The sequence below is a fragment of the Phocoena sinus genome, chromosome 2 (assembly GCF_008692025.1).
Source record: "Phocoena sinus isolate mPhoSin1 chromosome 2, mPhoSin1.pri, whole genome shotgun sequence".
Taxonomy (NCBI): Eukaryota; Metazoa; Chordata; class Mammalia; order Artiodactyla; family Phocoenidae; genus Phocoena; species Phocoena sinus.
In genome coordinates this window covers 47553415-47578513 of record NC_045764.1, presented here as the reverse complement: position 1 = coordinate 47578513, position 25099 = coordinate 47553415, and the positions used below count along the sequence as shown (strand labels likewise).

The 25099-nt window shown below is 46.6% G+C and overlaps 2 protein-coding genes across 8 annotated transcripts in view; one reads left to right on the top strand and one right to left on the bottom strand.

Annotated features, from left to right (window-relative positions):
• Positions 1-1338: 1338 nt before the first annotated feature.
• On the bottom strand, positions 1339-14298 carry NR2F2 (nuclear receptor subfamily 2 group F member 2). 3 transcript variants are annotated; one of them, XM_032623020.1, is made up of 3 exons: positions 13943-14298; positions 5536-6063; positions 1339-2816 (listed from the first exon to the last, which is right to left on the bottom strand). In XM_032623020.1, the coding sequence occupies exons 1-3, from the start codon at positions 13983-13985 to the stop codon at positions 2542-2544; spliced, it is 846 nt and encodes a 281-aa protein (XP_032478911.1). In that variant the 5' UTR covers positions 13986-14298; the 3' UTR covers positions 1339-2541. The 3 variants fall into 3 exon arrangements, with proteins under 3 accessions (XP_032478911.1, XP_032478909.1, XP_032478910.1); XM_032623018.1 differs by lacking the exon at positions 13943-14298 and adding an exon at positions 7647-9582; XM_032623019.1 differs by lacking the exon at positions 13943-14298 and adding an exon at positions 6224-6508.
• Positions 12821-25099, top strand: part of LOC116749067 — a 38558-nt gene continuing 26279 nt past the window's right edge. For all 5 annotated transcript variants that reach the window (XR_004348501.1, XR_004348502.1, XM_032623021.1 and 2 more), the window contains exon 1: positions 12821-13351. Coding sequence is in view for 3 of the 5 variants with exons in the window: in XM_032623021.1 (XP_032478912.1) it covers positions 13143-13351 (209 nt within the window). In the remaining 2 variants the exon portion in view is untranslated. The remainder of the gene's footprint in view (positions 13352-25099) is intronic.

Genomic DNA, 25099 nt, shown 5'->3' with positions numbered 1-25099 from the left:
AAATGGCTGTTTACAATAAACTAACACAAAACAAACAAGGAAAAGGGCCTGTGTTTTACTTATTAGAGAAACTTCACACACTCACATGGATAGCACTTGCAAGAGGAGAAAAAAAAACAACAACCTACAAAACCTCGATCTAGAGGTCAGCGATGCTCTGCCATAAGAACATACTTATATTTATGTATGTATATATCTACAGAAAGAAGCTGAGGGTCAGATGGAGAACTCCGCTCAAATGCACAAATCAGACAGATTTTTCTGGTCTACATGTATTGACTGGAACTGAGTATCAAAGTTTAATACACTTTACAAAATGATCCCTTTTCTTTCACATCCTCTTACCCACCACCCCCTTTTAAAATCAAACCACGGCACGGGATAGTGGTGGGGCTGCTGCAAAGCCTCAATAGGAACAAAAATTGCAAAAGCTCCCACACACCGAGCTTCCTCCGAACCAGGAAAAGAGAAAGAGGAAAAGACTCCAAAACAAGATACTTCCAAATCCGCACACCCTGTAAAGTTTCCTTCTTTCTTTCTCTTTTTCTTTCTTTCTCTTCCTTTTCTTAATTTGGCTTTTAAGGACAAAGGATCCCAAGAGCAGTACAGACTGCATCTACACAATCTGAAATGTCAAAATGTCGATGTGTTTTTATGTACAGAACTCCAATGGAAAAGATTCCCTTGACCTGTGGTCATGCTCTCACAGAATGAACGTACGGGGGGAGGGGAAGGCCAACTGCAAGTTATCATATATACATTAAAAATAAACCCTTCAGCCGCTCTAAGCTATACCACTGAATTTGAAATCCTCTCAACAACCACACTAGATGAGAACCACAGAATATTTTTAAAAATCACACCTACTTAAGGAAAAACTCATTGCAAACAACTGCCTTCTATTTACAAGGCTGTGATAGCCTGCTTGAACGGTCTTCTGCGTAACTGTCAGAAATGTACAAAACAGTATTTTTTCCTGATCATAAAATAGATACTGATCTCAAGATTTCTAATACTTTTCACAATACCTTCCCTAAGCAGGCACTTAAGTGTGACAAATATAAGGGCCTTTTTTTTTCCTGGAAAATCCATTTTTAATTAAAAGAAGGATTAGGTGAATGGGGGTGGTTTACTATATCAGTATGGCACTTCCTAAACCATAGATAAACCATTAACTTCAGCTCCCCGCCCCCACACACCCAAATTAAACAGGCAAATACACTAGTCTACCTTTGAACAAACTGGCTGAGGGGAGTAAACAAATAGAGCCCCCGGCCCAGCTCAGTGAGAGCTCACAGGGGCTTCTCGAAGGAAAGACAGTGAGTGGGGACAGCCAAACAGGTTTCAGATATCAAATAATATTTTAATTTCTGAATACTTTCAATTTTCCTTGGAATATAACACACAAAGACTCGACCAAACAGTTCAGTTATTATAACTTTTACAGTATACAGAAATGTTGCACTTAAAAAAAACCTTCAGTTTTTTTAAAACACAAACTGTAAACTCTAAGATACTGAATCAATCACGTTACCTATAAGTGCCAACAGTGTTATTTTGTCATGCTGATTTCAATGGTATTTTTTAAAAAGGGAAAATATCAACAATTATAATACAAAGGGTTTGCAAATATACAAACAGATATAGGATTTTCATAACAATTCAAGAAGTAAGCGGGACCCAATTCAAATTACAAAAGTTCACTTTTTATTCAAAACCTCAGCATGTGTCTTGGACACATTCCTTGGCTGCCAATAAATTCCACAGTTCATTCTCTTTCTTAAAATATTTTTAAAAAGCTAGGTTTGTCATGGTATCTTTTTTTTGGGGGGGTGGGCAGGGTAGGGGAAGTTAAGTGTTGTATGTGGTTCCTCCAGTTCTCAAATTAGAGTGCTCAACTTCACCTAAAATTTTTGGTCACCACTTGTAAGTGCGTTTCCATCATCTTTGAGTTGCCTTTTAAAGTTTTATGTCTTCCTATGATATTTTCATGGACTGAGTTTTAATTCTTGCAGAACATATATTTTAAGGATACACAGTTTTTAAGAAGCCAAGATTATATCAAAACTTATTATAGAACCACAGAATAAACTGGTTTGGAACCAGAAAAGTACAAAAAAGAACAGCTAGAGGTACATAGACACAGGACAATTAATAATTTGGAAAAAAAAAGACTTACTTTCTCCATTCTGCTAATTTTCTCCCAATCTCCTTAAATGCACTTTTAGCAATATTTTTCCAAAATTTACCAAAAAAAGAAAAAGACTAATTTCCTTTTTATACAAAAATGATAAGTAGCAAGTTGTTCTGACCGACACAGGAGTTTGTTTGTTTTTTTAATGCATTCTGTAAAAGTTCATTTGACAGTCTTTTTTTTTTTGGAAATTCACAGTCCATTAAATTCTTCCCCTCTCTTCTTTTAGCAAACTTGTAACATCCTTTTATATCCTTTCTTAATAGAAGGAATTTAAGCAAACAAACCAGTCTTTTGCCTTTTCTTTCTCTCTGTTTCACTCCCCCTTCTTATCTTGATTTATTTATTTATTGAATTGCCATATACGGCCAGTTAAAACTGCTGCCGGACAGTAACATATCCCGGATGAGGGTTTCGATGGGGGTTTTACCTACCAAACGGACGAAAAACAATTGCTCTATGACTGAGGAGGAGACCGTGCGGAGGGAAGGGAGACGAAGCAAAAGCTTTCCGAATCGCGTTGGTTGGTTGGGGTACTGGCTCCTAACGTATTCTTCCAAAGCACACTGGGACTTTTCCTGCAAGCTTTCCACATGGGCTACATCAGAGAGACCACAGGCATCTGGAAGAAAGTTTAAAAAAAAAAAGGAGAAGAAGATGAAGAATTCAGTCATCAGATTAAGAGGTCTGAAATGGGTCACATGAGGTGTGTGTACAGTGCTCTGTCAAACTGCCCCAACCGGAGTTGGAGCAAATGCCTACATACTGAAAACTGGGATGGGGGGGGTTGGGGGTTGGGGACCGCAAGAGATGGTCCTGGGGTATTTGCTTTAAAATAAAAACACAGCTCAATGTGTTGCAGGCTTTCCCTGTCCGAGTCCTCAGGCTTGGTCACTGGGAGGCCCAAGCAAAGTGCATTGGGTAAATCTGGCCCAGGTCAGTAAACAGATAGACAAACAGATGAAACCAAAACTGCCAGTGCTCTGCCCCCTCCTCCTCTGTAAATAATAGTTTGGCTTATAATTATACAGTGTGTGGGGCAGGGGGGCAACAACCTGGCCCAGCCCCGGGTAATGGCGCCCACGACCCAGCCTCAGATTCTCCCCAAAGAGGGCGACTCATTTTTCTCCAGTCTTTGAAACTGATTTAAGTGGCCCTTTAAAACTGATCTTGTCAGTTTAGCCTATTGAAGGGCAGCCATGCAAACTGTGATCTCTCTGTTCATTTGAGCTGTTTCTTTTCCCTCCTTTTCTTCTCTCTCTCTTTTTCTCCTACTACCACCCCCTCTTATTATTATTTTTTTTTTACACCCAAGTCCCTGCAAGAAGAGACCCCTCCCCGTTATCTTCAGGAAAACACTTTTCTTTTTCGGATACGTGAAAATACAATAAGTGCCTTTGAAATGAGAGGCTTCTCAGTGAAGGCGGTGCAGGTTGTGACCTGACCTTTGGGGGCTCCCCAGGCAAGACGAGGGCTAACACATGCATACTGTGAATTCTTAAAGCAGATATTCAAAAAGAGCTGCCACCATGTCCACCCCAAGAATCAGAACACACATACAATCTCCTCATGTGTGGATCTAGGACTTTGCATGTATACAGAATGCATTGGTGTCTGTGATCAGGAATTAAAAGATCTGTTTGCATAGGACTCCTTCTTACAGCGGACTGTCTCAGAATCAGATAACAGGAACCTTTATCTCTTTGTGAGGTGATTTGCATTCTCCACACAGGCCTCTACATTTTGCAAATAGTAATAAATTAAACTGTTACGACAGTATCAGACATTTCTTTCCTTGGAAGACCAAGGATAAGTCTAAGAGCTAACAAGGTTATCAAGAAATGAACCACCACCCAGATGGTCTGGGAACTTGGGCTGGGTTAGGGTTTTGGGAAGGGGTGAAGGTGGCTATAGGCTAGGGGAAGATCCTGCCTGTACCTCTGCATCAGGCAAATGTTCTAGTTATGACAGGTCCCCCGAGAAAAATAATCCAGATCCAAGCCTCTGCATACAGCTCTTCCTTGCCCAGACATTGTCCTTTAATTGATTACCTAAGGACTTTCAAAGGCAGAATTTGGGGTGGCAGTGGAGGCGGTGGATTTTATGTGAAGAGCAGCAATATGTAAAAGACAGTGGGTTAAGGACTCAGAACCTGCAATAGATTCAGCTAATGACTTGGGCCCCCAGAATTCCTTGGAACAGTAAGGAAGAGACCGTGGATCTTTTTGTCTGCCACAGGAATTCCACAGCTCTCCTCGTGTCCTGATTACAAGCTGCAAAACCTGCAGTGGGTGACTAGGTTCCAAGCCCTACCCAGGTCCAGATGTTTGTTATCCTGAACTGGGAACCCCTTCCCCTCTCAGCCGTGACAAAGGGATCAGCTGACAACTTAGAACAGGAATGTGGAAGGGGTGATTTCCACCCACCTGGGCTCTGCTGAACTCAGCCTGGAGGCAGCCAAAAGGCTCAGGTGTGGCCCAAAGTGGTAAGCCAGACACCTTCAACAATCGTTTGGCCTCAAGAGTTAATTAATATTAGGTCTATTACTCACACAGGTTAAACTACCTGCAAACTAATTAGATTTCATAATGCAGTCAATGATGGTTTTATATCTCCAGCAATACTCATACCCAGCCCAAGTTGGCATACACTTTGGGTTATTTGAAAATTGCTTTAACTGTTTGCCTGGGCAGGGGAAGCGACAGGCCAGAGTCTTCAACCCCCTACAGGCATTCTGAAGAGTTATGATGGCCCCTTTCTGACAGCTCTTTCCCCTCTCCTGGCAGTCTGCATTGTTTTAATAAAAATATGATTTTGAAAATTGCTGCCCTCAGGTTGGATGTGCCTGGAGCTCCAACTCCTACTGAATTAGCAGGCAAACTTTTCCCCTGCAGGGGCAAACTTTCCCCTGCAGGGATGATTCCAAGACTGCTCCAGTGCCTAGGGGCATCTTCTAGAGGTTCAGCCAGGGTGACAGAGAAAGCCATGGGGTAGAGGAGATTCCACAGGCTCAGCTGGCCCAGAAGGCCTGAGCTAAGGGACGGAGCAGAAGCATGCATCCTAGTCTGGTGGGAGGGGAACAGGCCCGAGAGGCTTCCCCATGGCCTATTTTGAGAGTCTGTGTCTGAAGCATCCTTCTTGCAACCCAGCCTTCCTCTCCTCTTCCCTCTCCCCAGGACAGGCCTGGTGGGGCCCCAACAGCTATGCAAAGTTCCCATTCCAAGTTGCACAATTTGGCTTTTTAAGGGGGAGGCTGGGCTAGTTCTGGGGGCTCCGAAGAGTTCAGGCCCTAACTCTGAGCTAGGAGCGCGTGGGCATAAGAGGGCAGGGCTCCTTCCTACCTGAGGTGAACAGGACTATGGCCTTGAGGCAGCTGTACTCGGCGGAGTCGACGTGCAGCGCTTTGAGCTTCTCCACTTGCTCTTGGAAGATCCGTATGTGGTCCATAAAGGCGACCACCCGGTCGGCGGACATGGGCGAGGCGTGTAGGCCGGCGGCGGCCAGTAGCGGGGCGACGTGGAGGGGCATGGAGCACTGTGCCGCGTTCAGCACGAACAGCTCGCTCCAGGTGAGGCGAAGCAGGGCCACCTGGTCGGTGATCTGCAGGTCAGGGAAGAAGGGGATGTTCCGGGCCCACTCGACGGCGCTGAAGAGCATCCGCGCGGCCAGTTCGCAAATGTTCTCGATGCCCATGATGTTGTTGGGCTGCATGCACTGGCTGCCGAAGCGCGACGTGGGATAGGGTTCGGCGCGCAGCAGCAGAGAAATATATCCGGACAGGTACGAGTGGCAGTTGAGGGGGTCCCCGTTGGTCAGCGCAAACTGCCCGTGGGTCGGCTGGGTGGGCGGCATCCTGCCCCTCTGCACCGCTGCAGGGAGGAAAGGAGACACTCCGCAGTTAATGACCAGCTTCGTTCCCCTGCTCCCCCGTCAGGGTTTGCCCCAGCCCGACCCCCACCTGACCCAGACCCCGCGGGGCGCAGGAATAGGCAGGCCTGCCCCTCTCACCAGAGCGCTAGGGCCACAGACCTGGGAGTCGCCGGGAGCCCGGCTGCACTCCTCTCAAATCACCACCCAGGCAAGCTCTGGCGGCCAGGGCGGCACACTGGCCTCGGAGGCCCACTCCGGGCTGGGCGGCCGAGGACCCAGAATTGGCCGCTTTGCCTCGCGGTCCCCGGCACGATGGGAGGGATGGAGCATTCTGGGGGCATCTTTCTTCCTTACTGCTAAACGGCTGATATTTTTTATTGATTGGAGGAGAGGGAGCGGGAGGGGCGAGGCTGGGGGGAGGGTGAGACGCTTTTGCAAAAGACATCAAGCTGCACCCCGGACGGCCTGTGGCCACCCCGGAACCGCTTTCCCCCAGCCCCGCAACCCCAGCCCCGCGGGCCACCCCCGGTGAGAGACAAGCTGAGAACCGAGGTCTGGCGGCAGCCTAATCGGTGTGCTCGGAGGAAGAGAGACGGAGGGAGAGGGCGGAGAGACAGGCCGGCCGAGGCGAGAGGAAGCCGGGGAGAGGCGGGGAGCGGGCGGCCGGCGCAGCCCGGGGAGGGCCGGGAAAAGCCGGCCAGGCTCGGGCACGAGCTGTTATCTGACGCCGGACGGGGAGAGTCGCTCTCGCAGAAACACAAAGAAACCGCGGCGTTCGCTCGCCCCAACCCGGAGCCCGCGCCCGGCGCCCGCGCCCGGCGCCGAGCGCGCCATTGGCCGAGCACGGCTTGCGGCGCTCGGCGAATTTCATATCACAAAGACCCAACTCGCTCAGAGCGAAAGCAGCCGCCCAGGGCCCCTCGCCCACCCTTCCCCTACTCCCTATCGCGCTCTCCTCCTTTCAAAAGTGAAAGGAAAAAAGAAAACAGAGGTTTTTTTTTTCCAGCCGAATGTTAATCCACGGAGGGTCACATGAGTGCTGCCCGGGCGGCAGCGTTAATACGGCGAAGTGCGTAAAATTGCCATTTGTAATTTGAACCTCCTGTACAAAAGTACAATCTCAGGTTGTTGGGGTTTTTTTTTTTGGTTTTTTTTTCTTTTTGAGCGGGTGGGGGCTGGGGAGAGGGGTGGGGAGGAGGGACATGTGTTGAACATGCAGGAAAAACAAGGAGAGAGAAAAAAAAAACTGAGAGGAAAGAGAGAGAAGTAAACCAGGCTTTAAAACAACAACAAACAACACCCCATCACTTGCAGAAAGGCGAACTCGAATGAACTGGCAGTCAATGCAAAGAAAATTAAAAGAGCCCGAAGAGAGAGTAGAAGAGGAAATCAGTCGGCCAAAGCATGCGGATTTGGGAATCTGGGTTCCAATGCAGAACTTGCTTCTAGTATAAAACCCCTTTCAGCTGCAATACGAAGAGAAGAGCTTGGGGCTTCCGTGTCCTTACCCAGAGCAGGCTAGCCAAACGCACCCAGGGCCCCGGGACCCCAGGCGAGGGGGGTAGAAATGAGAGGCCAATACCTTCCCGTCTCATGCCCACTTTGAGGCACTTTTTGAGGCGGCAGTACTGGCACTGGTTGCGGTGGTGCTGGTCGATGGGACAGTTCCGGTTGGCGCGGCACGTGTAGCTCAGGTTCCTCCGCACGCTGCGCTTGAAGAAGCTCTTGCAGCCCTCGCACGTGAACTGGCCGTAGTGCTTGCCGCTCGACTTGTCCCCGCACACCACGCACTCGATGTGCTGCTGCTGCTGCTGCTTGTCACCGCCCGGACCGCCAGGGCCGCCCTGGCCGCCGGCCGCTGTCTGGGCCGGCGTGCTGGCCGGGCCCCCTTGGCCGGGCGTCTGTGGCGTGTGCGGGGCGCCGGGCGGCGGGCCGGGCACGGGCGGCGCCTGCGAGGCCTGGCTGCCCTGAGAGCCGGGCACCTCGTCCTGGGGGTCGCGCCACGTGCTGACTACCATTGCCATATCTATGGGGGCCGCGTCCGGACTTCCTGCTCCCCTGGCTGCTGGCGGCGGCGGCTCCCGGGTCTCGGGCTCCGGCGCGCCGCCTTTTGTGTGTGCAAGGGTGCGAGAGGGCGCCCCGGGTGGCTCGGGGTCTGGTTGGTTGAGGTTGGTTAGTTTTTCCTTTTTTGTTTCTGCTTTGCAAAGTTTTGTCGATTGCTTGTCTGGCCCGGTGTGTTTGTTTTGTTTGTTTCTCTCGGCTCAGCTTTGTTGCTTTCGGGGGGCTTTCCGCCGGGAGGGGATGGGGCCGGGGGAGAGCAAGTGGGAGCAGAACGTGGAGAGAGAGGGAGGGGAGGGAGAGCTGCAAGTCGATTGTCTGGCTTAAAGACAGAAGTAAGAGGCAAAAAAAAAAAAAAAAAAAATCTCTCCAAAGATCTCCCTCGCTCTCACTCTCTCCCTCCCTCTCTCGTTCACTCTCTCGCTCTCAGAGCTGGTGTGCAGCCGAGGAGTTGGAGGAGGAGGAGGAAGAGGAGGAGGAGGAGGAGGTGGAGGAGGAGAGGCGACTGTCCGGGGGCCAAGTCCAGGGCAGCCCACAGTCAGCCATTCAGGAAAGCCATCGAAATCAGGAGGACTAGGAGAGCAGAGGCGCCGGTCTCGGGCGCACCCAGAGAGCCAGGCAGGCCGGGGCGGAGGCCGGCGGCCCACGGAGTGGCCGGAGCGCTGCCCGGGTCCGGGGGAATCAGCATGAAAGTGGTCCGCGTCGGGCGCTGCGCGGCGTCGTCCTGGCGCTGGGCCGCCGCCGCCGCCTGCCACAGGCGCCCGGCGCGCGCCTCGCTTGCTCCGGCCGCCGCCGCCCGCTTTCGCCGGATAGAGGCCGCTCGCCGCTCCCTGCGGGCCGCCTGGGCCGCCGCCGCCGCTGGAGCCGCCGCCGCCGCCGCCGAAGCCGCCGGGTCGGGCCCGGAGCCGCCGCGTCTAGCGCCGCCGCCGCCGCTGAAGCCGCTGCTGCCGCTGCTGCCGCCGCCGGAGCCGCTGCTGCTGCTGCTGCCGCCGCCGCCGCCTCACACACATAGGGAAAGAGTCAACTCGCCGGCGGCGGGGGAGAAATGATAAAAGAGAGAGAGGAGGGCAGATCACCACCTAGAAGCACATCCTTCGTGCGCAGAGGGGGGAGGAAAAGACGGAGAGAAAGAATGAAAGAGGGGAAAAAAGGCAGCACGGCACCCGGAGAAAGAAGACAACTCGGGGAGAGGAGGAGGAGGAGAAGAAAACACACACGCGCGCACGCACACACACACCGCGGAGAGAAAAGAACAGAGAATCAAAGTGATCAAATATGCTAAAAAGGGGGGCGCGGGAGGGAATGCGATTTATAGGCGCCGGGGCTGGCAGAAGTGGCTTCTCCGCGATCAGCTCACTGAGCTCTCTATATAGTGAACTTTGACACGACTGCTGCAACTTAGCGCACGTTGCCATGGCGACGGCGCGCCTTATAAGGCAGCAGCCGGGGTTGGCCTGGCCAGGCGCGCGCGCACCGCCCCCTCGCCGTCATTGGCCGGAGCGCGGCGGCCCCGCCATGGCGGCCGCGGGCTCAGCCCGGTCCTAGCGCGAGCAGTGTCGCGGCCCGGGCGCGGGGGGCGAAGGGGGGCGGGGAGGGGGCGGCTGTGCCGCCGCCACTGCCAAGCGAGGGATGGGCCCACACTGGCCCCGGGCGCGCGGCCACGGCTCTCTCCGCACCCCGCACCCGAGGTTTCCGCTCCAGAGGGGAGAGGACCGCGGCGCGCACACACAACGCCTCTTAAAGGCTCCGCGAGAGACTTTGGATGGAATCGAGGACTTCGACTCTCGCAACTTGGCGATGCCACCAAATCCGTCGTTCGCGCACCACCCGGGACTCCCAGCGCATCTTTATGCCCACAGTACCAGAGAAAGAGAAAAGTTCCCCGGTTTCTTTGCAGAGGGGTAGTGGGTGAGGATGGGAAGGTGCCTCGAGCCGAGCTTGCAGGCATTTTCCAAACGAAACATTTGGTCAAATCCGGGTGATGGTAGACCCTTCCCTTAGTCTACTCTGATCACTTGCTTGGTTTGGTGGCTATTTTTTTTCTTCCATCCTTCCTTTCTTCCTTTCTTTCTTTCTTTCTTTTTCTTTCTTTCTTTCTTTCTTTTCTTCCTTTCTTTCTTTCTTCCTTTCTTTCTTTTCTTCCTTCCTTCCTTCCTTCCTTTCTTTCTCTCTCTCTCTTTCGTTTTTTTAGAGAAAAGGAGCCGTCAGTGGCTGTGTTTTCCTTGTAGGGTTAACATTTCACAGGAATGTGGCCTGACATTTTAATTGCTCAAATAAAGCATCTCGGATGCTGAGAAGCAGAAATAGACTTCATCTCATTGTCATGATGCAATTAAAATCAATTTTCTTCAACTTTATCCTCTCTCGTTAGTTTTAGCTAACTCCCAAGCCCACGTCCTGCCACACACCCAGTCGTGGTGAGAGGTGAAAAGATCTTTCTGCCCGCTGATGGACAAGCGGAGGCAGCCTCCCAGCATCCCCTGTGCATACCCTCTGTACACATATGTAAGCGCACATATATCAGATGCGCATTTGTCAATGTACACAGACAAAGGCTTCAGCGACTATGCTTCTAGGTAATAGAACAGTTGAGTACGACTTCATTGTTCCTCAAGTTCCTTTTAAGCATTCATACAGTCATTAAAACACACCCAGAGATTCTGCCCCAAATTGGGAATCATAACAAGTACAACTCACAGGAATCACGCACAAGCCATATTCTTCCTCAGGAGATTCACTGCAATGAGAACAACTTCATCTCCTGTGCCATTCTGCTCAATGTGCTAAAATCATCAAGCCAGTTATGTCTCTGAATTCCAGGGCTTTTGGTTTTAAACATCAAACATCTAGAATTGCCCCTCAGAACACACTGTATTCCAAATCAGTAACCTGTCTGTTGGATTTTGACCAGTTAGTGGATTATGATTATTCAAAATTTATAGAACAAAACTGTGACTCCATCATACACTCTTTGCAGCAAGAAAAAACTGTAGACTGGTAATGCAACCAGGTTTATGAACAATTAAGATATTTTACACAAAACATGTTGAGCTTCAGGAAACATGAACACAAAGAGTAAATTAATGACCATAGGAAAGCATCCGTGATAGTTTAAAAAATCGGAGTGATGAAGGTTTAAAAAATAATAAACCATACATATAACTGACATGTATAGATTGCACTTTGCACTCAATACCCTTTACACACATGGGGAGAATACGAGGTAGGAACTAAATGAAGATGTAGGCAGATAGGCACTAGTTTATAGGGAAGGAAAGATTCTCCTTATGCTTCATTCTTGAAACCTCCTTAGCCCTCACCCTTCCTCCGCTGAAATCACATATTTCACTAAGGCTGCAGGTGCTGGGATTATTTGGAAGTTGTTAAAAAAAAAAAAAAAAAAAGAACTATAGTGGACACTGAGCTATCATAAAACTGGTGTGTAATGAGATTGCCATAGAGCAAAGCCAGGCAGAAAATTTCAGGTTGATTAGAGACACAATATAACTTTCTCCTAAAGAGGACGAGAAGGATGGAAAAGAAATCATTTCGGAGAAGGCTGTGCTTTTTTTTTTTTTTTTTTTACTCTTTTTCTTTTCAACCTCTATGATTTGAGGAATTTCCTAATGCTACAAATGTCAGTAGATTAGGGGCAAACTCAGCAGAGATGTGGTAGGGCTGGGGTTGAGATAGAAAATCTAATGGGCATCCCCATCTCAATTTAATAGAAGATATAACTGATTATAAGGAAATCCTAAACTCGCCTCTTGGGTGCAGACACTTCCATGGCAAGATCACCTTTTACAAACATGCAGTCGGAAATTTTTGAGGAAGAAGAGCTTCTCCAGGACACTTTGAGATTTTTGGTATTTGAAGTACGCTCTGATGGCTTCAGATTTAAAATGAAGGATTTCCCAACCATCTCCTACAGCTCTGGATCCTGATAGGCATACAACCACAGGGCTGCCAATAAGTCAGAGGTGTTTTACTCTGTATTTTAGGACTCATTCAGTTATGGGGGTGCTATTAAAAAGCCAAAAAACAAAACCAAAAAAAAATGACCATTTCAATTGTAGTTAATTTATTGTATAGAAAAGAGAGAAGACTGCAGACTGAGAAGAAAAACAAGGAGAAAATATTTTAAAATGTCTTCTTCTGAGATGCTCATATTCCTTGATTAAAACAGCTCTAAGGCTAAAAGATAAATATCAATATGTTGTTACTGTTTTTTTTTTTTTAAGAAAATCCAGCCCAGTCTTTTATTGTAGATGTAAATTTATTTTAATGAGAAGAATGGCAAGCTTTAATTTGGCCGGAGAAAATTGAAAAAACATTTGTTTTACTGTAGGGGGAAAAGAAGCCACCCAGGAATATGATTTTCTTCCAGAAAGTGGCCGTAATTCTCCACAAATTAAATCATAATATGAATACAGACCTCAGCAAATGTCGAGATTAACTCTGAACTCAGTAGAAACCAGTTCTGTCCACCAGGATTCATTGAATTCCTCCTTCCCCTCAATCTAGTCCGTGTGTGTTTTTCTCTTCCACCACACTGGAGCTCCATGAATAGAGAAAGGGGCTTCCATTGTGTCTCTCTGAACTTCCAAGTCAATGCAATTTTTAACCACTGGCTTGTGGTACTTTGAAAATCACCAGGGGCTGTCAGAGTTGGGTCCTCTGAAAAATTTACAGTGCTAAATCAGAGCATATGCTGGGAGGGAAAAAATTGCTTAAGATTGGAGCAAGTACAGTATCTGTCTGCCCCCTAGTGTAAGAGTCCTCGCTGCCTAAAACGCAACTTTAAAAGAAAAGAGCTCTTAAAGGGAAACGACTTTGAGCTCACGTAGGCATAGCAGAATGAAACTTCTGTACATTTTAATCTGAATAATTCTTCAGGGTTTAAAATTAATTGGCTCTGGCTTGGTTGGACCGGACTCCTATCTCGCCACCTCTGCGCTTCCTGAGTCACTGCCGGAGAGGTGATGATTTTTTTTTTTTTTTTTTTTTCTGAACTGGGTTTATGCGCGTCCCCCTCACCCCCTCCTCTCTTTTTTCTTTCTCTGTCTCTGTCGTCTCTCTCGCTGGCTTTTTAAAAATGAGGAACCGTTCCTTGAACGTTCTGGACAGAGCACAGAATTGCTTAAGTCAGCCCGACACGGTTGTAATAGACAGCAAAAAGGTAAACGTTTGCCTGAAATCCGCACGCCAGCTCCACTACCCCGCCCGATGGTGAGTACCCTTCTCGTTGCGATTCTCCTAGCTTAACCGAGCGCTCTGCTCCCCGAGCCGCGGCCGAGGGCGCCGGGCAGAGCTTTTCTCCCTCCCTGCCTGGCTGGATGTCAGTTGCACAAGGTTGCAAAATACAGCGCAGAGGCAGATCGAACAGTAAATTCTGACGCTTAGTGCGAGCCTAGCAGCTCCTTTGCTAGAAAACCGAGTCGTCTATTGCTTGGAAAAACACACTCATAGGACTGGTTTTTAGTTTGCTCTAGCGAAGGAAATGAGTTTGAGGAGATGGGAGGCACCGCAGTCTTTACGCTTCGGTTTAATCATATTTTGGCAGCTTCGCAATTGTATTTTCCCCTTCTCCCCGCCCCCCACCACCTCTCCTACCGCACACATGTAATAAAATATGGCAAGGCATTGAATTGACTGTCCCCCCTTCCCCGAACACCTTAAACCACAGTCCTAGGCATTTCATACACGTTAGCAATCCGATTTTTTGAAAATCCCCAAGTCATCCCCAACCCCACACAGCACAAGGAGGAAAGTGAGAAAGGAGAGAGAGAGAGAGAAAAAAAATACTGTAAGTAAACATACCAAAACCATATTTGCCTTGTTCAAGGTCCCAAACCGCTTGCATCTTCCTTCTAAACTGGAATAACTCTCCTTTAGTTTGGCGGGTGAAATAAATGCTTTGTTGGCCCCCTGAAAAGATGTGTCTTTGATAATTAAAGAGAATCTCCTCCTCGGTGTTTATCTAAGCGATTGTGCAAACTGATAAAAAGTAGGCACTAGCCTGCAGGGAAAAAGAGGAAAGGTGAAGGGAGAGATCTTCCACCTCAGGGAAGTGCTTCCCCATGTATTAGGCGCTCTCAGCCTTGGAAAGCCCTGCACAGTAACTTTAGAGAGACGAGGTTTCAGGGAGCTTTGTACATAGCTGCTGAGGAATGCAAGCCTCGCCTTTAAGAAAAAAAACCCCAAACCGTAGGTAGGAGATGTCTGGAGTGATCCTTGTCTCTCATCTCATTCCTTAGAAGGAAGAGTGCGTTGTTACACCTTGTTTGGGGCTGGAAAGACGAGACTTTAAAAACACCCGTCCAATTGAAAAAAATCTCCCAACTTAATGAGTTTAGTCGGAGGCTGGAGCTAACGGCTCAGCCTCAGCAGAAAACCGCCAACAACTATAGGCGATATTGCAGAGCAAAGACGACCCAAGGCACAGCCAAATTCCACTGTTTGGGGTCGAGAGGGATGGAGGCTAATCCTAAAGCAAGTTGGAAAAAAACAGAGGTGGGAGAGGAGGGGAAAAAAGCAGCAGCCTCGCAGACTGGCAGACAGGCTCCCCTCACCCTAGATCAAAGATAGAACTTGAAACAGGAGGGCAACATCTTTCCTAGGAATCCATTGAAATCCTCATTTTCTACTTTTAACTCAACCCCCCCAAGTGATTTTTCCTTCTCCCCTGCAGATTCATGTCCCCGCTTCCCAGTTCCCCTTCTAGAACTTTCCTGAAGAGGAAACCTATTTCTTTGGGGGGAGGGGTTTCCCCACTTTCTGTCTTCAGATAATGCATGCTTAATTCACCCCCTCCCTACATCCACCTCCCAAAATGAATAAAGGAAGCAGGAATACAGTAACTAGCAAAAATTGAGAATAAACTATGCTTCCCCTCGCAGTTTAATACAGTTTTAACTAATGGAATTTTTTTGTTTTGTTTTAAGAGAAGAATAATGGGGAAACACGGATCTTTTATTTTAGGAAACTGTTATGGTAAGATGTATGTCAGACTTGACAAATGGAACTAACCCTCTTCGGCTGCTTCTTGTCCTTGTCTTAAACAGGAATTAAGTTAAACACAGTGCTGAATGTTAATTACATGTTTACTGGCTAATGAAAATTACAAATAGTTTTGCCACCTCAAACAATGATGAAAACTCTGAAGACACTGTAATTATATACTTTGAGGGAAATAACTCAGAATATTGATCATAAGAAGTGTAAATCTTTTTTTAACTATTCATTAATACCATAAATATGGGCTACAGAAGTTTTTCCTTGTGGTTTGTCTCATCAGTTATACGAGTGGATGGATGGTGAGGCTTCTCTGGGGAGGTGATGAACTCATTCTCTTATAGAAGGAGGCCACTTGTGTAACTGGGGATGCCCCCCTCCCTTTCACCCCCCCCCCTTTAACCCCAGCAGAAGGTCGAGGGATAGTTGAACAGGGGGGCCGGGCTCAGGGCAGGTGAAGGTGATCACAGCTCAGCCTGTTTCCTCCCCTCCCCTCGTCCTCCTCTCTCCTCCTCTCCCTCCCTTTCCTGCCAGGTCTGATCGATGACTGCCTTCCCCAGCCAGGGCGCCTGTCGGATAACCTGGTGTTTGGGTTCCTAATGGAGGACAACTCACCGCTACCCAGCGATGCAGCCCTGACAACCCAAGTTCCCTGCTTTAGAGGTGGCTAGGGCAGTTCATTGCAAAAGAAGAAGAAAAAAAAAAAAGTTGAGTGAGGTATTACTGGGTAAGGTGGCTCAGGCAGCTGAACCAGAACTGGTTTCCCTGGGTTTGAGAGTAGAGAAATATTTTGCTGTTTTGTTTTAACTCTGGCCTGGGTTGTAGCTTTGCACTCTGCAGTGTGGCAGCCACTTCGATCTTGGGGGTCAAAGGTGAGGGCTGCACTAACCCTAAAAGCCTGGTCTGGCCTGGCCAGAAGGCCGAGCCCGCAGAGGAGTGGGGGCTTGTCAGCCACACCGCCTGACGCTTTGGAGAGGGTGCCAGTGAAACCCGCATGCGGGGGGCACAGAACCGAGAGCGGGTTTTAAGTGCAATATTGAAGGTTTTTAAAAAGTGCCCTAGGCTTGTGGGACTGGAGTCCTCTTTTTCCCTGAGAATTCCCAAGGCGCTGGTCTTTGTCTTACAAGGAATGGAGTTTCTGAATGGTGTGAAAGGGACAGAGAGGGTCGCTTCAAATCGATTTTACTTGTCCTTTCTGTCTTTTCGGATCAACGCCCTTCAATGGGCACAGAGGTGCTCTTTCAACCAAAAACTTGTGCTACATTTTCTGCCTGTATTGGTGCTAAATACAATAAGCACTGGGCAGATTTTTTTCTTTGCTTTCCAAAGCAAGAAAGCACCCTAATTAAATTGTTTTATATGGACAGTCAAGACGGACCAATTAAGTATGCATTAGTATAAAGATATAGTCTGCAGATAAAGTGGTTTAGAAAATCACGTGTGCGACAAAGGAGAGGGTGCTAGCGCTGGGGAGGGGTGCATGAACCAGCGATGTGGCTCACCTCCCTCCCTGGACCCGGGGGGAATTGCAGAAGCCTCGGCCTCAGGTGAGAGGGGATCAGGGCCGCTAACAGGTGGGCGACAGTGTTGGAGTTTTTCAGGCCCGTGCCCCCGACTGCAGAGCGGTGGAGCGCAGGGGGTTAGTATCTTTCACATCTTCCTCCTCTGACAAGGCAGCGGCCCGAGGTGGTGGGTCTGTAGGAGGGGGCGAGAGCGTGTCATGCCTTACTCCAGGTCGGCCCATTGCCTGGTGTCTAGATTCAGGGCGCGGCCCTGAAATAAGGAAGGAGTGTGCACCTCGGGGAGGCCAGTGGGGGTGAGGACACTCTCACTGCCGCGGCCGCAACCCTCTGGCAGCCAAGATCAGGGTAGGAGGCCCCCTTCCAACTCCTCCAAGCTAAGCGCTTTTTCCGCTTCTAAGGAAACGGGAGCTTCTCTGCGAGGAAAGTAAAGTTCCGCCCGACGCCATCCGGCCCAAGGGGCGTCGAGGACCAGCCACAGAAGTGGGGAAAAGACTGAGGGTCGGAGAAAAGGTAACGAGGACAGTGGCTCCCCTTCTGGGCCACCGCAGCTCTCGGCTTCTCCACAACCCCTCCACCCTCTGAGGTGTGGGCGGGCAGAGTGCATTTCGCCCCGAAGGCGACGACTCCCAGGGCAGGGGACTGGGCCTCCCCGCGTCGAGGCGTAGGCTTGTGCTAGGTGGTCCCCGGGCCTCGGGGGCGCGAGCGCAGCGCGCTGCCGCAGGAAGGGCGCGCAGGGCGCACTGGGCGCCCTTGGTTGGGGTGAGGAGGGGGGAGTAGGGCGAGAATTAGAGCCTGGGGAGGCAGCTGAATGTCAAAAGTGAAAAGGTTGAAAAGCCAATTTTCCCGGCGCGCTTTCGCCCCCCTTTGCTGGTTGCAGAGGCCGTAAATCAGCGGCCAGCGGCGAGGGCGGGAGGAGCCCCCTCGGCGGGCTCGGCGCGGCCCCGCCCTGACCGTGCGCACCTCCCGGTGGGCCCCGAATCGATAAGAAGCCTAGCTGAGGATGTCACCGCACTAAATATTTACTGATCACACACAAATAGCCGGGGCTCGAACGATTTTCCTCGGTGAGGAGAGCGCAGAGAGAAGGGTAAATCATTTTATTAGTGTGGATAAAGCCCAGAGCACACTCCGGGCTGGAGTGTTTTAAGATGTGTCTTCAACTGGATGAAAAGAGTTAGGGAAATCGATACGGAGTGATTAGAAGCCCCCGGGGTGACGAAGGGGGCCGGAGCTTTCAGGGATTTGGCGAGGCTGAGAGGGGGGAGCGAGCCTCGAGGGGGGCGATCCGACCACCGCCAGGGAGCATCCGGGGGCAAGCCTGTGTCCCTCCCTCCTCGACGGGAGACGCGAGGGCGCAGCCAGCGGCAGGGAGTCCGCCGCGTCCCGGCGCGGCTGGGCTGGCGCTGGGTGAGAGTTGCGCGGGCCGCCGCGGGGCAGAGCGCTTGGGCGCCACGGGGCTCTACGTCGCGAGTGCCAGTGGTCAGGTGGCCACGGAAGTGGATCGCAGGCCCGGCGTGGAGATGCTGGCAGGTTCCCGCACAGCGCGGGCTCTTCAGGCAGCTTCCCGGAGTAACGACGTGGCCCAAACGGGTTGCATTTTCCCCCGGCGCGCCACGCAGCATCCCCGAACTTTCTCCCGGATGCACCTCTGCCCCCTCGTCTCCCCTAGTGTTCCAGAGAGGACGCAGCGGCCCAGCCCAGCCCAGCGGGCTGCCTCTCCATCCCACCCACCCAGTGTCAAGGGCGGCCGCCGGGTGGCGGAACCCGCTGCGGACCGCAGGGCAAGTGGATTCCAGGTTCGGGGCTCCTAGGCAGGTGGGAGGAAGTCTGAGGGGGAGCAGGAAGGCAGAGGCAGGGTGACACACACCAACGACGCCCCCTGGATGTCCCCGTCCTTTCCAGGGCGGGAAATCAGCTTTTGGGGGTCTCAAGCGACAGTCCAGCGAGGGAAATGGTTCTGTGGCCCCAAGGCTGGGTGCAGAAGCCTAAAGTGCGAGGGCGCAAAGGCTTGCGGGGCTCGCTGAAGTTATTAAGGCTTTGGGTGGAGTTTGCTAGGAAGGAGAAGAAAACCTTCTCCCCAAACTCAAGCAGCAAAGTCCTGGCGCGAAAATGGCTTTTCACTTCTGGAAGCGGGAGGCATCGGTCGCTGCTGTGAACAAACCTTGAGGTTCGAAACAGCTGCAAATAAGAAGGCACTAATTTCGGGGGGAAAAGGGGAGACGGAAGGTGAGGAAAGGGAAGAATTTTTTTCGTTTCTTCTTCCCTTTCTCGCTCTTAACCTTTTCCTAAAAATCTGCCCTTGCTGAAGAAACCGATAGCTTGCTGGCTTTATTATTTATTTATTTATTTATTTATTTATTTTCCCTCTCCCCAAATTGCTCGATTTCCTTGGCAGATTGAGGAATTCAGTTCAGGCTGCCCTATTTGGCTCCTCGGTGCAACAGGAAATATAACTGCAGATCTAATTAACCGTTTTTCAGAAGGGAGAATTTTTTTTTTTTTTTTTAAGTATGAATCCCAATGGCTTGGAGTGATGTGTTCAGGTGTGAGGCGATTGGTGCCTCGAATTCATTCCTCGGTAATCCTCTAATTCCTGCGATGGAAGCTCGAGAGCATCGCTGACCTGGAGGCTGTCAGAAGCCGGGTCTCCATTAACCCTTCTTGGTCTCGGCCAGAGCGAAGGTTAACTACACTAATGTACCAAACGGGCTGTAGCAGAAAAGGAAGGAAGGGTGAAAGGGAAGAAGGGGAGGGAGGGGAGGTAAATTCACTCTAGTTGCAAGGATTTTAGAGCTCTTTCACTGGTCCTCCCCCACCCCCACCCTTCCTACGAAAGCGGGTTTCCATTCTGAGAGACAACAGTTTCATCCATCAAGACAGCTCACTCCACGGAGATGGACTTTAGGGAATAAGAAAACACAATGTAGTGAAATATTTTCTTCTATTTAACTGACCACCCAGTTCACTTGAAAAATAATTCTAACATATATGCAACAATTAATTATTGTGGGAGAGGTTTTTAAAAAAAATACAAATCCTAATATACGTTTTACCTTCTTTCATTTAAGTAAAAGCTAATTTAGAATCTTGTCAGTAGCCAAATTATAGCCATGAAATCTAGATGAGATTAGGAAAATCCATTCTGCTGTTTTCACACCTGGTGGCATTTTTAATGAGTAGTTATATAATAGTTATGTGAATGAAGGTATATGCACATGGGTGTGTATATATTCTTATGGTGGTAGAAGTTCCATGATAGATTAAAGGTTTATATACTCAAGCACTAGATAGAGGCTGTCACTCATGTGTACATGCTGGGGGTCTGGCAGAAAACAGTGCAAAAAAAGAGTTTTGAATGAGTTCCTTGGAATCTCTATTGTTGAAATACAAGCTGAAGCAACTTAGTAATGGTAAAGCTGTTGTGCCTTGCAGAATCATGGAAAGATACTTCAAGGTAAAAACGTCAGTTTTCAGTTTGGTAGCTTTGGCAGGGCATTTAAACAAGAGGTGAACATCTTTTGCCTAATATATTTATTTTAAAATTCAACAATATGCTACTCTGTTTATTTTACTTTTCAATGAATTGAAGAATTAAAAGAGAATAGGCTCTAGCTATAGATGCTAGCATAAGGGATTTGTTGCCCATTTAACTAAGTCTGATGTGGGCTGTATATGCTTTTAATATTATATTGCAAGGCAACTCCAGCTGAGAAAGTTTTAAAGATATCTAAAGCCATGTGGACATCAGTTCTTATTTAGAAGTGGACAGGGTGAGGAAAGGTTGTCTGATTCTGTATTTTTTTCTCCTAGGAGACTGGTAATGAAACCTTTAAAATGACAGTTCATTTTTGGTATGTCAAAAAAGGCATTACTCAAATGGTATCAAGTGCCAGTCATTTAAATGTGCAGGTGTTAGTAAGGCAAATATCCAGATAAATTTATGTTGTTAATTAGCTGCATCAGTGTACTTAAAGAAAATACAAACAGAACAACAAAGGGGATTTATCTTGTTTAATTTTCTTTAGCCACAAACTCAAGGTGAATTTCAGAAGGAGAAAACAGGGCTAATTTCCATTCTGTTGGTATTTAGAAGGCTGAAAAACCCCAGTTTCAATATAAAGCATATAATTAGAGAAGTAAGTAAATGGACAAAGACAGATATACTGCCATAATAGAAAAACATAATGTATGAATTTAGAAAACATAATTAATTAACTATCAACTGCACTTCTCTTCTTAAATGGATGGTTTCTTGAAATGTTGAACGTACACATTAAAAATAAAGGACTTCTGTGCAAAAGTGAGAGGAGGCTAACATAATATTCAGTTTTTTTGACCATAGGAAGTATCAACTTGAGGCTTTACAAAGTGTAATGTTTAAATAAAATTTACACTGATCTTTTTTATTTTGAATACAGGACACAGAAAGGTACCTTTCCTATCCCTACATTACAATTTATAATAAATTAATCAACCTTATCAAAGGGAGTACAATGTGCTTGACTGAGGTAAATTGACTGAGATGATATCACTTAAAATAGTTTAAAGCAAAAGTGAAAATGTAGAAGGAAGAAAATATTGACTTCAGTGATAAATGTCACATTGGGTATTTATTGACAGGACCACATTACATGGCATGTCAGGGAGAAGTTAAAAATTTAGGCAACCCTATTTCTTGCAGAATGCATGTTAATAATGTATTTACAGACTACAAAAGTTATGGTGGAATTTTTTATTTTGCATATACTTTGTTGCCATATTGCCATCCAAATAGAAAGAAGTGAAATTTAAGCGAGGGGGGATGGGGTTTAAAAAATATTAAACAATGTTTTTCTTTATAGTCTTCAATAATTATGCTTAGTTACTCATTGACTTTTTTCATATGATTTTGATTAATTTAATAGCTTTTAAAATCATATAGTATTGTGCTGAAGTCATTGTTTATACAATGAAAACAAATTCAAAGGCATCAGATCTTTCTCAGAAAGTGCAATTGAATGTTCAATTATTGAAGAGCTACTATTTAAATTTCCCAGGTTCCATTAAAAACAAACACACTTACAAACACCTGAATCTATTCTTTCCAAACAACTCTTAAAATTGCAACTGGCATGGCTGTGGATGAATATTTTATATACGAGCCTTTTGTTCTCTTCTTGTTTAGCAGGGAAATGCCTCTAATTTGTCTTTTATGCTTAAATACTTTTTAAAAAAGTGTTAGTCCATATGTGAGAATTATTCATCCCCTTTAAAAAAAAGTGAATAAAATTCTAATTACAGAGAAAAGGTGTGATGTTTACTCTGAAGTTTCAGAAACATGTAAAGTTTTAATAAACTAGAAGAAACTCTATCCTAGATAAATTTAAATAGGGCAGCTATTGGGTATGGTTTATATTCGTGTACTTCTGCCTTCTTGCCTTTGGCACTAAGGTATCTGGGTTTTTGTCTTCACGTACTGTCTATTGTTAGCAGATTTTGAGATTAAAAAATATTTTCAAATTGTCTTGCCTTTATAGCTCAATGCATTATTAAATTGGAAAATAATATTCACTTCTGTGTTCAAATTTCTATGTCCAGACAATAGTAAAGAGGTGAGTTTCTGCACTACCCCCCAAAAAAACCCTAATAACAAAAAATAAAACATCACTACATATACAAGCTAAAGAGGAAAACAAAATCAAAAACAAAAACCTTAGGCTTCAGTGTGTTGGAAATACAGAATCATTGTTTTTACAATGGAGCTCTTTACAAGGCTTTTTTCATCTTATCTACCAAGATGGGACGCTTCAGTTTTGTATAATTTTTGAATTTTGAGCAAGTTTTAACAACATATCACAGGCTTTTTGAAGTGAAGAAAATTTGAAAAATAAGCCTCCAGAATAAAAAAAAACACACAGATAAGTGACAGGGCATGATGGCTTGCCTCCGTTTTTAGGGATGTTACAGAAGTTTTACTTTAAAAATTACAATAACATGCTTTTTCATTGGGTGCAGACCAAGATAATTATAGGAGAAAAAAGAAGAAAAGACTCTCCGCCACCAAAAAACAAAACAACAACAAAACCCCAAAGAAACCCCAATCCTAACCCCCACCCTTACCACTTATAGGGAAAGTTTCTGTGTAACTGTGGGTCCTGCAGTGGTTAGACTCTAGTCCATAGCCTGGCAGCCTCAAGAAGGAGGCAGATTCTCTGAGCTCAACTGCAGATGACCTACCACTTTGAGGTAAAGTTTGGAAAGCAACTGTTGAAAGTTAACCTCTCCTTTCCAAAGAAGGTTTTCAGAGGCACGACAGTGAAAGCTGATATAACCAATTTTATTATTTTCTAAGGCATCGCTAACTTTTATGATTCCCCCCCCCCACTTTCCTTTACTATCCATCTTTGTGCCTCCAGGGCTAGTGAAAGAACAGGGCAGATTCTAGATTGCTTTCAGAGTTTGCCTTCTCTGATGATGGATTACCACGTCAATTTAAACGGCATAGGATTAATTTGTTTCAATGATTTCTCTTTAGGCTGACTGCCAGCCGTTTTTCTATCTCTCCCCTTGCTCTTCAGAACAACAACCAAAAAAACCCAAAAAAACAAAAAAAACCTTCTTTCCATATTCTAAGTTAGGAAACAATAATAGAAATAGACAAGTTAGGTGTAATGTTGCAACACAGTTATGGGTCTGAGTGTTTTTATCTCTAAGAGGCTGAAACATACAGTCAGTCACATTAAAATGAAATTGGTTTCAACATTTATTCAATAAATACTTGTCTTGTAGATAATACAGTGCCAAGTGCTTTTGACATATAAGGACTTAATTTGTCTTGGGTAACAAGTTATTAATATGGCACATTTAAACTTGCCACCTACAATAAGGTTTTTGAGATCTGTAACAAACTCAGATGATTATTGTGAAAAATAGTTTGTGTGAAGGCAGGAGATCTTTCTGAGAATGAATATCTTTATTACATATATGTATATATACATATACACACATACATATGCATATATACATACACACATACTAGTAACACACATACATGTCAGATCACGTGCAAACAAAAAAGTTCAATAAAGTTAAAAATATCCATTCATTATGCAGGTAGATCTAACCTTTCCAAACTAAGAATGTGTAAGCCAGTTTTCTCTTTTGAATGATTTCTAAAGTAAACAAGAAAAATGCTGTTCAAATCCACCTTGCAAGACCAAATCCATTATGAGGATGAAATGGCACAAAAAAGCACTTAGGTGCAATCCAAAATCAAACACCCCCTCCAGATTTTTCACCTAGACTAACCTTGCAGCCAGATAGAGCATGTTGCTTGTAGATAAAGGCAATTTAAGTGAAATAAGCTATCCCTAAAGTGCTTATTGTCTTTTTTTTCTTAACTGGAGGTCCTCCAGCAGATGCAAAGGAACAGGAGAGGGGTTTTATCCTATAGACTGACTATGTTGAGTACATGTGGCTGTCTTGAACACTTGGCTGCTGTTTCATTTTTTTTCGGTTTTCCTAATTGCTTCTCCTTTTCCCGGCATTCCCCTGCACTGAAGTTAAGCATCATAGTTCAGTATAATAAATTGCATTCCGAATATGAACACAATGGAATTTCTAGCCTTCCTCTTTTCCTCAGGCCTCTCAATGCTGTATTTGAGCAGGTTCTACTTTCTAAGGACATATGCAATCTGAGGCCAGTGACTGCCAGAACAGGAATCTATGCAATTTTAATTTGTAAAAAAGTTGTTAGTTGTTAACCTTGGGGGAGATTGTGCATCTCTGAGAAACCAAATCTTTGAGAGCTCTCCCTGGGAAATAATGTTACACATGAGCAGAAAATCTAGGCAAGAAAGGCTAATTGAATGAGGAGAGAGAATTAGGTTAAAAAATAGAGTACAATCTAGTATCACATTTTCACGAGTGTAACTTGAAATGAAGGTGTCTTCAAGTCGCCAGTGATGCCAGAATGTTTAGATGCTGGCCACAGATGGGAACACCTATTGAAATGTGTCTGAAGAAGATTAATAGGGCTTGTCACTGTTGGGAAAGCACTGCTTTGCTGTAAATTTCTACCAGCACAAGATGAATTACCGATGAATGCTCACTTATCAACCCCATCACTATCGTTCGACACTAAATCAAATTGAGAAGTTATCTGCAATCAGAAAATTTCTTTTTAAAATAGACATACACCTTTAGGCCCCAACTCTTTACTAATCCTACTCAGAAAACAATTCCCGTCCCATGATGCTTCTTTAGCTTAAAAAAAGTTGTATCTCAATAATGTATATATTTTTAAGTTCACGTGCAATGGACAGCTAGTCAATGGCAAAGTCTGACAGTATTTTAACAAGGTATGAAGACTTCTTGGAAGCTGTCATTGAATATTTCATAAAGTGTGTTTTCTTTACTTTGAGATATTTCTTTCTCTAATTACTTGGAAGGCAAAGAAGAG

Excerpts from the sequence above, each read along its gene's own strand:
- NR2F2 (XM_032623018.1), bottom strand. The coding sequence starts at position 8,088 with ATGGCAATGGTAGTCAGCACGTGGCGCGACCCCCAGGACGAGGTGCCC. Across the intron at positions 6,064-7,646 it reads AGTGGGCATGAGACGGGAAG|CGGTGCAGAGGGGCAGGATG; the intron begins GTATTGGCCTCT and ends TCCTCCCTGCAG. Across the intron at positions 2,817-5,535 it reads CATAGTCCTGTTCACCTCAG|ATGCCTGTGGTCTCTCTGAT; the intron begins GTAGGAAGGAGC and ends ACTTTCTTCCAG.